The 12564-nt window shown below is 39.5% G+C and overlaps 2 protein-coding genes across 2 annotated transcripts in view; one reads left to right on the forward strand and one right to left on the reverse strand.

Annotated features, from left to right (window-relative positions):
* Nucleotides 1-579: 579 nt before the first annotated feature.
* gdap1 (ganglioside induced differentiation associated protein 1) lies at nucleotides 580-9353 on the reverse strand. Its single transcript, XM_061714023.1, has 7 exons — nucleotides 9335-9353; nucleotides 6018-6191; nucleotides 5449-5641; nucleotides 4789-4962; nucleotides 4260-4354; nucleotides 1902-2016; nucleotides 580-1765 (listed from the first exon to the last, which is right to left on the reverse strand). Exons 1-7 carry the CDS (start codon nucleotides 9335-9337, stop codon nucleotides 1413-1415), a joined length of 1107 nt encoding a protein of 368 aa, XP_061570007.1. The 5' UTR covers nucleotides 9338-9353; the 3' UTR covers nucleotides 580-1412.
* The window catches only part of jph1a (junctophilin 1a), a 41799-nt gene continuing 38334 nt past the window's right edge, over nucleotides 9100-12564 (forward strand). The window contains exons 1-2 of the mRNA XM_061714022.1: nucleotides 9100-9166; nucleotides 9365-9855. Coding sequence (XP_061570006.1) covers nucleotides 9477-9855 — 379 coding nt within the window. The 5' untranslated portion in view covers nucleotides 9100-9166; nucleotides 9365-9476. The remainder of the gene's footprint in view (nucleotides 9167-9364; nucleotides 9856-12564) is intronic.

A 12564-nucleotide genomic window follows, 5' to 3' on the forward strand; every position in this document is an offset into this window, starting at 1 on the left:
CATTTTGGATCAAACATTATTTTTAATTTAAGAGGGCACAATTTTCCAAAGCAAGCTCGCTAGTTCTGATCTAATAGTCTTTTAGATCAAACTCAGACAGCCCAGCTGCCCAGCCCCTTCTTGGATACTGAAAACAAAGGCCCGACTTTGTTGAAAAGTCTCTGTGTCTGTTTTATGTGAGGCTGAGCTCACGTGAGGAGGAATTCAAAACAACACCAGCATATGTTAAATGTCAGTGCTCGGGGTGCTCTGACTGGGCAAACCAATTACTGTAGATGTTGACTTAAGTCCAGGGTCTGGGAAATGTAATTGGTTCTTCTCTGGTTTTTCTCCCGAATCTTGTTTAAAACCTTGTAATAGCCTCCAAAATGATACTTTACAACCTCTAATGCCATTCTCAATTACATTTGAAGGTCAGAAGAGGTTGTTTGGTTGAGCTTCATTTCTGATGTATGTCGAGCTGTAAAAGTATTCATTTGCAAATTGTTGCAAGGTGAATCCATCAAACACTGCACCATCAATTATGCAGAAAAAACATGTTATGACTGGAGAGACCAATGTTTTTTTCATGAGTTGAATTTGTAATAAAGTTTAATTTATAAAAATGATCCGTTTCGACAAACTTAGTCACAGAAAGCAGACCTTTGGCTTCCTTTAAGTGAACTTGTTTTTAATATTCTGACATGCACATGTCAATAAAACAACAAATGAAAAGCACACATCAGTTAAAACAGGTATTAGACTGTTCGTAGCACACGTCAAGATGTCTGAATTGAGCATAATTAGCACATTTATTTAGTTTAACCTTGACAATGTCATCCCATTCTTGCAGAGCGTGATTCTTTTCATCACTGTCAGTCTAGTGTGAATGTCTACTTGAATTTGTTTTTGTTCATGTCAGTTTTATTTTATTATTACAGGCCCGGATTATTGTACTTTGAGGTTTTCCAGTCAGGCACGGTGAATTCATGCGCAGCCACAAGGACTGCAAAAACAACCTGCCTATTTAGATAGTGAGAACACCTTACATAGCACTTCTAATGCCAGAAGCAATCATAAGTCTATTATCTATTTCAGGCCACCCATGTTTGCATACTTAAAGCTGGCGTATTGTTTACAGCCCCTACAAAAGAACTGCACATGAGTATTAGTACTGTTCAGATGCTGAATCATCAGCTATAGATCTCCTGTAGGTGACTGAAAAGAATGCAGAACATGCAAAAGTACAAGTATGGCCCTTTGGTGTGTAAAGCAGCAGATCCTAAGGATGAATAATTACTCATTGTGTCCAAAATGCAACACAGGAAATAATTAAGTTTCGTTCTGTTACATGTCATTGATGTTTATTCACTGAAGGTGGACATTTTTAATTAGTTTCATGTTAACAGAGTTCCAAACCACCTCGGTCTCTTTCAGCTGAAAGAGATGAGCCTCCTTTTCATGTAGAGAAATCCCAGGTAAGTAGCTCCCCCCAGAATTCCTATCAACAGAGTGGTACCGACAATGACCGGAGCATTTTTCCTGGCTAAACGGAAGGCTACAGGAAGGACGGCAGAGATAAGGATGTTGTTGACGTGACCCAGCACTCTCCTGAAAGCCGGCCGCTCCACCACCCTCTCGTAGTACGTCTCCACGTTAGTGCGGTTACCGTTGCCCCAGTAGCGGCGGGAGAGGCCGAGGAACTTCAGGCGGTGCAAAGTCACTGCCAGGGAGACGTCAGCCATGCTGAAGAAGTCCCCACACAGCCAGGACGGACTGCCATCCTCTACAGGCAGAGGAGGACAGAGAGGGAGCTGTCACATTTTAAGTGAAAGTAATATTTTGTTTTGTCTTTCTTAATTTGATTTTATATCTCAGGATTAGCCCAAAGTGGCTGCCAAGGGACAAGCCCTCGCAGATACCTGGTGTTTCCTCCACTCTTCTCTGCAGCTCTGTCTCCACCTGGTCCATCACACTTTCCAGTTCATCCAGAAGCTTCTTCAGGTACTTCATGTTGTCATGGTCAAACAACTTGGACTACAGTGACATTTGCACAGAATAAAAAATAAATAAATCACATTTACTTTTATTCCACATTGTTGATGGACAATCACCACGGGGCGGTTCTAGCCACAGGAACGTTGGCCACAGCTGAAATCTGTAAAATGTCCCCATCCTGACACTTTTCTGCCCTTTAAACTACAATTATAAGTGGATGCAGTTTCACAGGTCTATGTTTAAAAAGATAGGGACACTAATGCATCAAACATAGAGAAGAAGAGGGTTTGACTGTCATTTTTTTGTACAGCTTGTCGGAAAGTCACAAATCATTATGTTACCTTTCATTAATGAGTCAAAAACATTTAATCCCTATCTCTCAGATTTAAACTGACAAATATTAGACTAGGAATCACCAACTAACTGCGTCCTAACAGTAACTGTGTTTAGACATGGATGTCAGCATTTTACTGCTGCTAATAGATCTAGTGTGAGTCCCCATGTCTTGTGCTGTGCTGTGTGTATTTCAAAGTATTTTGTGTACTTACAAACCTACAAGTCTAAAATTGGTAAGAGGTTTACTGTTGAAACTTAGTTTTTTATTTTAGATACAGTATTGGAAACAGGATATCTATACACACCTTACAAAAAAGGGAATTGTGTGCAAGGAGTTTGGACAAATAAAAATCCTATCCACCATTAACAATCAGCCAAAAGATTTAAGACTTTGAGAGTTTTACATGTTTATGCTGACTGGAATACCCTTACCCCCTTTAAGGCGGAACTGTTGTTTAGTCCTCATTTGATGGTATGATAAACACATTATTTTGTGCAGAATTGTAATTGTATAATTCTACCCCACAAGGCTTCTTTACTACATAAGTGAATTAAGGCCACGGTAAAGGGAAGGTGGGGGCTTTTTTGTTTTTTTGTCAGCCCGGGTGCTACTACCTAACCCTCTCTTTTCCATTTCAGAAGCCAAGGCATCAAATGTACACATGTCCCTTTTTTGCACAAATTCTGATCCTACAAATATTCGTTTGAGACTCCTTGACGACACAAAAATGCACTTAAATCCAACATATTAAGCAAACTGTTTCCCCTCCATCATGTGTGATGACAGTCGGCTGCAAAGCTATCCCAGGGTCAGACTGGTGCTCAGAGAAAAACAAAAACCTAAGAGCTACATCTCAGACCCTATGGGCCTCATTGAGCATGTTAAATGTTAAAGTCCATGACAGCACAGTTGCTAGAACACTGAGCAGTTTGGTTTCTTTGTAAGGGTTGCCAAGAGAAAGTCTATTCTGTCTAAAAGGACATGGAGACACAACCTAGGTTCACAAAACTAAATCTGAAAAACACCATTAGACTCCTGAAACCATTTGGACAGATGCAATCAACATGGAGTTAAATAAAAAACCAAACACGAAAAACACCTCATTCCCACTGTCAAGCATGGCGGTGGGGGGTGATGATATGGGGTTGTATTCACTCGTCAAATATGGGACCAACCATCTGAGCCACAGTTTGATCAAAATTCAGACAACAATCTGAAGCATGCCAGCAAGTCTCCATCAGAATGGCTGAAAAATAAAGAAAAATCAAGGTTTCTGAGTCACCTAGAAAAAGTCCAGATCTTAGTGCAATTTCAATGCTGTGGTGGGACCATAAGAGAGTGGTGCATAAGTGAATTTCCAAAAACCTCAGTAAACTGAAGCAATGTTGCAAAGAACTGGCCAAAATGTCTCCACACCTCTGTGAGAGACTGATACTCAACCAGCAAATGATTACTTTAAATTACTGCTGCCATAGGCAGGTCTACAAACTATTAAGTAATAGGGATACGTAGCATTATCCATGTGATTTTTTTTTTTTTCAATCGTCATTTTGTTGTTATATTTGCTTTTAATTGTATTTTGACGGATTTTGTTAAAATAGTGGCACAGAGAAAAACGTTACATGTTATTGTTCATCTGGGGTCATATTTCTCTGATACTAAGACCCACAACAATCAGTTGTAATGCTTGTAATGTTTTTAAACTTTAAAAATTTTAATAAAATTGGTTTAAAAGAAGGTCTTAACATTTTTAACATTACTGTTTATTAAACCCTAACAAGAAATGCCCTGGCTGAGCTATAGTACAAGATTACCAAATCAGAATGTAGCCCATGTAGTCAAGACAGCAGATGGTCTTCTTGGATTTCAGAGGGAACAGCTATGATGTAGGTCTCAAAACAGCGTTTCTGTTCATTTGCAATTCTGCTAACCTGAAAAAACTTACTTTCAAGCGCCTCCGTTTGGCTATATAAGCATCTTTAAGGTCCGGGTTCTGCTCGGCCAGTTTTTCCAGCTCCGACTGTGTGTTTCCAATCTGTGCTGTCAATAAAAAAAAGGAGGAAAGAGATTATGGTAATAAGTCATAGATTTGATGTTGGTAAAACAAATGTGAAATCAGAAATTTCATTCTGTAAAAAACAAGATAATGACTATATCATGTTTGCTGTGTCTTTTTTTGTACATAAAATACATTTCTGCTAACTTTTCTTGGCCCTTAACATGAGTAGGGATTATAAAATACAAAGTACACAAGTGGTTTTTAACTATATATCAAAAGAAAAGTTAAATAGTTAAATAACCACAGAGCTCATAATAAATGACCTTATAAAGAAAGATTAAGTGAGTCGGAAAATATCTAAAATAAGCATCAGCAGTTGTGAACAGCCCATTTGTTATTCAATACAAGCAGAAACTGAGTGGTAGTTGCTGCAATAAGATGAAGCTTGTACTGCTGCCCCCCCTGGCTGTTTTACTTCTTATAGATGTGGCGGCGTATGCCGGTATGTGGGAGTCCACGGTGATCTCAGGGTGGAGGATACAGCCATGTGTGTAGGCATCCATCTGTAGTGAGTCCAACAGCTCTCTGTAGTGCTGCACTCGGAGGTAGAATCTACTGCCCTCTTCAGGAACCAGGTTGGGAGTGCCCTCTGAAGACACACAAGTCAATAAAATGATAAAGGATTTATTTCATTTGGAGCTTCTTTTCCCTAATATTTTTTTTCTCTCTCATAACAAATATAAAGAGAGAAGATTTCCAGTAATCGTACAAGTGATAATATTCACTACACTTGGTTTAGCGAGAGCAAAGAAGATAATAATTTGTATACAAGAGCAAGGATTTCAACACTTTCAGGTATCGGCCCAGGGAACTTTGTGCTTACCAGATTAAGTTGATTGAATGCAGACTCTTAGAACAAAGCTATCATGGATCAATGAAAACCAAGAAAACTGAAAAACAAATAAAATCAATACACATGCATCCCAAAACAACCCATAACAAACATATACAGCAAAGTAAACCAAGCCAAAACAGTTCAAAAGAGATGATTCAGGGAATGATGATCATTCAGGGAATGATGTTAAGATATTGGGGGTAACAGCTCTGTTACAGTCCAACAACCACTGAGTCTCACCATCAATAAAGTTCTGCTCCAGATAGTCCATTATCTGTGTGGGATCACATAAGACATTGTCTCCGTGGACCAGGACCGGCACCTCACCAGCAGGATTGAGATGCATGAACCAAGGCTCATTGTGCTCACTGAGCGGCAGGCTGACATCATACTCCTCACAGTGCAAACCCTTCTCTGCAATGGCCAGGCGTACCTGAAAAATACCTGTCACTGTCAGTACACAACCACATGCAGTCTAATTTAAACATCTCCATCAAGAAGCTGAAGGTAACTGATTTAACAGAAATCCCTGTATAAACAGTGTTGTTTCTGTCTCTGTTGGGAAATGTGAATACACATTGAGACTATATGATACAACTTTTGACTGATATTCATTAAGACCTATAAAGAATAAATAATAAATAAATAAAGCGTGTGAGAAAACGTTCTGTGCATTATTTTAAGGTGTAAGACAAATGAATATTGAAAGCATTGACGGTGAAAAGGCCACGTTACAGTTTTCTAATTAAATGTCTAATGGGGAGCTGTCCACTCAGCCGTGGTGCTGAAATATGTTGACGTGTTCTCACCTTCTGGGAATTGAAAGACTGCGTCCAGTGGTACAGCGTTAACTTTGACTCACATCTGTTTGCAACTGTGCCGCACTGCTGCCGCACCTCTTGTTCAGGGTCCGTCTCTACAAGTGCTGCCTTCTCATCTTGGGCTTCAGAGCCGTTTTCAGACGCCATTTTAGCTGTTAGCGTCTGGAGGGACAAGTGAGAGCAGATCACCGCGTCAAGGCTGATTTATGGTTCACCAACGCGGTGACGCGTACCCTACGCCGTAGGCTACGCCGAACCCTATGGCGTAGGCTCTGCGTCGATTTAACGCAGAACCATAATTCAGGCTTTTCTGTCAGCGTTGCTGCTCCACCTGCTGGCTCGGAGCACAACTTCAAAAGTGAGGTCTGTTGATGTTCCTAAAATGTATTTATGTATTGACATATGATCAACGTGGGCCTACATCTTTATGTTGCCAAGTCATTACCATCTTTTAGTGTCTCTGTCCCTACTTAACTTGTTGTATGTCACTGTACATCAAACTAACTGTCATTCTGTGGTGTGTCACTGCATTATGTCTTTATTCCTTTTCTTTTGTGCCACTGTTGTTGTATGTGCTTTTATTGTCTATATCTTAATGTTACTCCCCCTCTCCCTTCCCCTTAGGAGGTCTTTCACCTCCTACCAGGCCATTGCCTTAAATAAGAATGTATTCTTAGAAATTCTTGCCTGGTTAAATAAAGGTTTACTACTACTACTACTACTACTACTACTACTACTACTACATTACAGCTTTTTATGTTTGCTCTGCTGTGTTCTTGTTCTTCCGTTTTCCGTCTTTACCCAATCTTTCTTCTTGCTGTTATTCTTCTTGTTTTTAATAATACATAGTTAAACTCCAAGTTCTGTCACCCAATCCTGGGAAATACAGTTGTGTATCTTCAGAATCAGAATCAGAATCAGAAAGGGGGTTTATTGCCAAGTTTGTTAACACACACAAGGAATTTGTTGTGGTGATTGGTGCAATACAGTAAAAATAAAAATAAAAATATAAAAACAAACAAAATGGAGATAAAATAAGAGATAGAATAGAATAAAATGTATAAACAGAAATAAACAGAAATGTACAATATGAGGATTAAAAAGTGCCGGATATGAGTCTTTACAAAAAGTGACGTAGGAAAGTTTGATCTTGTACTTTAAAAGGCAAGTATCCATTAGGAATGAAACAGCTGCATGTAAAATAACAGTGGTATTTTGATGCAATCTCAGATTGTAATATTTGTCATGTATGCCAGCTATGATAACTTAAACTTCTTTATGTCTTCATGTACACACCTAATAGATGTAGTTTTATATAGTTTTCTGCTAACTGTAACTGCTAACTGTAACTGGCTTTAGATCCCCCAAATCTAGATTCAAGAACTAAGATTAAAATCTTACTACAGCCTTACTATATCAAAACTCTGATGCATCAAGATAAGTAACATAAAAGAAAAAAAGAGAGAAAGAAAATCTATGAAAGTAAAATCAAATCCATGAGATTAAGATTACATCTATAGAAATAGCATAAATCTAAATCCTGCACATGGGATTAGCACTAATATCAGTGCAGAAAATTAATGAACAACCATTGCTTAGAAGCCATATATTTAATGCGTATATATTTATCGCGTATCACCAATAATTACTACATATGCAACCAACAGTATGTATTGTTGACACAATAAATCAAAGTATAATTATTCACAAAATATGTCAGTTTTACGTAACAGCTGAAAATGTCCCCGATGAATTTTGTGTAATGTCTATATTGGGACAGCAGAGGGCGCTGTTGCCTCTTTAATTCTGCCGCATTATATTCGTTTATTCAACCATCATCATTAACGCTGATTAGAAGGTGTTTATACTTCGTTATGCTTATGCTTACTTTTAATGATTATCATTCACATTTTTAAGTTTTCTTTCACACATGAATCCATATTCTTCATCCTTTTCAGACTTGAGGGGAACTGCTTCTAGAGCTGTAACTGGGTGCAGTTTTCTTTCATAAAATTTAAGCGAAATTGCCAAGGTTTAATAAAATAATATCTAAATCTAATTACATGGAGCGTGTGATAAGGATAAGTTGAAATATTGAGCAAATAATAATTAAGTAAGCAGAATAAAGAATATATACACTTGTGTACACTGTCACCTAAAAAGTAACTGATTATAGATTAACACAATGTACTGATACCTTTATTGATTATCAGCCTAGTGTAATTGCGTGATTACGACGTATTAGGGCCAAACTAAGACAAAATTGTTTTTGGAAAATTACGAGAATAAAGTCATAATATAATGAGAATAAAGTCGTAAAATTACCAGAATAAATTCATAATGTTGCGAGAATAAAGTCGTAATATTATGAGAATAAAGTCGTAATATTATGAGAATAAAGTCGTAATATTACAAGAATAGAGTGGTAATTTATGAGAATAAAGTCGTAATGGAATAAAGTCGTAATATTATGAGAATAAAGTCGTAATATTACGAGAATAAAATCGTAACATTACGAGAATAAAGTGGTGATTTATGAGAATAAAGTGGTAATTTATGAGAATAAAGTCGTAATATTACGAGAATAAAGTGTTAATTTATGAGAACTCTAACAGGAAGAGCAGTCTTCTCCCTGTGTTAAAATGAGGAATATTGAGCATCTTGTGATTTATAACATTTAATATTACGACTTTATTCTCAAAATATGACGACTTTATTGTCGTTATACTACGACTTTATTTATTCTCACAACATGATGACTTTATTCTGGTAATCTTACGACTTTATTCTCATATTATTATGACTTTATTTTCGTAATTTCCTTTTTTTTTTTTTTTTGCCTTAGATGAATTCGGCCACTGGGGGGGATTTCCACCTGTAGGGGAGGCAGGCGCGTCTTTCAAACGGCGTTTAGAATAAATATAGAGGTGCCTTATTTTGGTGGGGATCAGGCTTCAAGGCTCTTTGCTGGTGGTGGATGTGGGTGGATGTGGGTGGGAGGTCCCTGTGGCGTGACGTGGGTCCAGTTTCTGTCTTCAGCAGGGTCTCCATACCTCCCTCTCCCTCCCTCTGCGATCAGTGGGTGAGAGGGGGGAGACGAGCAACACACGGCAGAGAACCCGGCGTGTGCGCCTCCGGTAAATGCCGCCCACCATTCATACCTCCAACTCTTTTAAGCGTTACACCGACGCAGAGCCTACGGCGTAGGGTACGCGGCGACGCGCACCGTACGGAGCGCGTCGCCGCGTACCCTACGCCGTAGGCTCTGCGTCGTAGGCTCTGCAGAACCATAATTCAGGCTTTACCATTACGCATGCCTTTTTTTCCTCCTCTAGTCATCATCTCGCTGGCTCCGTCCGTGCATCACTCCACCCGGTCCTGGATCGTCCTGAAACCTCGGAGACTGCCTGAGTCTGAGTTTTTTTATTCCCAGCCTTTTCCATCTGAATGACGGGCGGAAGGTTTGACTTCGACGACGGCGGCACTTACTGCGGGGGGTGGGAGGATGGCAAAGCCCACGGACACGGCATCTGCACCGGACCCAAGGGCCAGGGCGAGTACGCCGGCTCCTGGTCGCACGGCTTCGAGATAGTCGGCGTGTACACCTGGCCCAGCGGCAACACCTACCGGGGCTACTGGTCCCAGGGCAAGCGGCATGGGCTCGGCGTGGAGAATAAAGGCAGGTGGATGTACCGGGGCGAGTGGAGCCACGGCTTCAAGGGGAGGTACGGGGTCCGGCAGAGCCACAACACGCCCGCCAGGTACGAGGGCACCTGGAGCAACGGCCTGCAGGACGGATACGGGGTGGAGACCTACGGGGATGGAGGTAAGGAGGACCCGAGATGTGGTGCATGCAGCGGGGCTTGTTTTGGCGTGCGTGTTGCTTGCGTGCGTACCCTACGCCGTAGGTTACGGCGTAGGCTCTGCGTCGATTTAACGCGGAACCATAATTCAGGCTAACTGGTGCAGCTTGTGTGTGTAGGATGCTCAGACTCCAACTGAGAGCTGTGCGTGAATGTTCAGCTGATATGCCACTTTTTCTAAAGGCAAGGCAAGCCAAGTTTATTTATATACACAATTTAACACAAGGTAATTCAAAGTGCTTTACATCGACATTAAAAGCGGCAAGACATAATAATTAGACAGTAAATAACAAATTGAATGAAATAAATTTATGAGAAAAGAAGGTAAAATGATAAAAAGCACAAGTTGCTGATTTAAGAGTACAGTATGCTTAAATAATAAATAAATGAAATAAAATATAAGAAAAGAGGTAAAATAATAAAAAGCACAAGTTGTTAAAAATAAGGGTAGTAGAGTAAAGCAGGTAAGTATTTAATTTAGGAGTACGCTTCAGTAAACAGTAATGTTTTTAGGCCTGATTTAAAGGAGCTGACAGTTGGAGCAGACCTCAGGTCTACAGGAAGTTTGTTCCACCGGTGAGGAGCAGAATAACTGAACGCTGCCTCAATAAATTCTCATGTTATGACATTTTATGATTTGTTTTATTATAAAATCGTGCAAATTGTGTTCAGAGCAAAATCAAAAATGCTCCCTGACTCAATACAGAGGTACTTTTCAATTCAGGAGACTCCGTATAATCTTAGAGTCTGCAATTTTACTGCACAAAAAGCTAAAAAAGGTATGAAAATGAGATTATTCTCCATTATTGGAGTTAAATTCTGAAGTTAAAACTTCTTTGCCTTTTGTTGTTTCTTTGCTTTTCTATTGTCTCTTTGCTTTTCTGGAGGTTGGTAGCCAAAAAAAGAAAGTTGATAACATAGGATAGGCTTTTATAAGCAGTCTGCTTCTGCCTATGCCTTTTCAGTCATTGTTCAACACATGATCACTGGTTTTGTGTGAAATGTCAATGCTGTGCACAATGTGTTTTGGTGTTGTGTTGTTTTTTTTTTTTTTTTTTTGTGTTGTCATGATTGAATAAACTTAAGTCATTCATTCATATGAGCCGAGCTGCTGCTGCTGCTGAGGTGGCACACTGCGCGCTGTCGTCAAGTGCGTTTTTATTCGCCCCCAAAAACAACGTTAAACCCAGCTAACTAACTTTAAATATATATATATGATTATTGCTCCTATTTCATGCTGATGTGCATCATATTTGGCAACTACCAGTTGCTGGACTGAGATTCCTCCTCAGTGGCAGCATGCCTGATGAAGAAGTTTGGAAATCTTCGCAAATTTGTCAATTTCGCCTGTTTTAAGCGGAATATCACCTGCTTTTCCTCATATTTCAACATTTGAAAATTTAAAGGGAAATATAATGAGAAAAAAAACTTTCTGCACTTTTCTGTCCATTTACTGTTTGTGGCAGTTCCATCAAGTCCTACCTCAGAATGACATCACAATCGAGTTGTTGAGGGAAATTCACCTTTCCATAAAAAAAAACTATTTTAATTCATAACAAAGCCCGGAAGGGATAAGAATCAGTCTATTGAAATGTCCATTGATAAAATGGACCACAACTATATGTTTGTCTGCTTTAAAGTGACCTAAATTATTCAGAACTGTTAAACAGTAACATTAGTAAATTGTTTACTCTGTTGACGCAAATAGCAGCAGCAATGGTGGATTCTGAACCTAGCAGGGACCTCTAGGTAGATGAGGTTTCTCTGACTTGCTGAGCTGGACTTGGGGTTGTTCCAGTTTAAACCTCCAAATGGGAGTTTGGAAATTATGACTTTCAAGTTCAAATGCAACGCACTTTTGGGTGCAAACATTTTTAGCCATTCTGATTTGCAGGTCACTGTGACATCAGAGACCCGGACTAGATTATAATCATCCAGCTTCCCATCATGCTGCATTTGATGTATATCAGAAGCAGGTTACAAAAGGCATCACACTCCATGAATTAGAGGAGGTGGAGTGGAATATTTAACTCTGCCCCCTGGAACCAGCTGCTATGAACAGATCTGTAGAGACATGGTCAAAAAGGGAGATGTTATACTGCATCTCTGGTATTTTCATCAAATACCCTCAATCCAATTCAATTAAATTCAGTTTTATTCATATGGTGTCTATTACAACAGAAGTTGTCTCTAGGCGCTTTCCAGAGACCCAGAACACCTTATAGACACTTAATTAACACCTCAGGAATTGTGCCAGTCTTTGAGATAGGTTCATGGTAGGTCTCCTTTAATGTGGAAGCACTTCTCTTGGAAAGTACATGTGGCTCTATTTTAAATTAAAATTGTGTAATGCAGGAAAGGCATTAATAACTTAATGAAGGCATCTCTGCAGAGTTCAAAATACACTCAATCTAAGAATTCATGAATTATAAGTCAGTTGATGAAAATGAAAGACCAGCAACATCCCTGAAAAAGCAAAGCTCGCCGGGGTTTTATTGGGCCTGTGGTGTTACATGAGGTCTCTACTCGTTATAAAACATTGAAGTCTCTGGGTGATCTGTGAGCATCATGTCCTCTAACCGAGGCCTTATGGTGCAGAATAAATGCCTCACATATGATGGTTACAAATTGCTGTGCTTGGTAAATCAGCTGATCTAGAGGATCTACACAAC

This window comes from Cololabis saira, chromosome 22 (genome assembly GCF_033807715.1).
Source record: "Cololabis saira isolate AMF1-May2022 chromosome 22, fColSai1.1, whole genome shotgun sequence".
Lineage (NCBI taxonomy): Eukaryota > Metazoa > Chordata > Actinopteri > Beloniformes > Belonidae > Cololabis > Cololabis saira.

What these genes read in the sequence shown, in the direction of transcription:
- gdap1 (XM_061714023.1), bottom strand. An exon ending in GGAGCAGAACTTTATTGATG is followed by an intron (nt 4,963 to 5,448) that starts GTGAGACTCAGT and finishes GTGTGTCTTCAG; the next exon opens with AGGGCACTCCCAACCTGGTT. An exon ending in CCAAACGGAGGCGCTTGAAA is followed by an intron (nt 2,017 to 4,259) that starts GTAAGTTTTTTC and finishes ATGTCACTGTAG; the next exon opens with TCCAAGTTGTTTGACCATGA.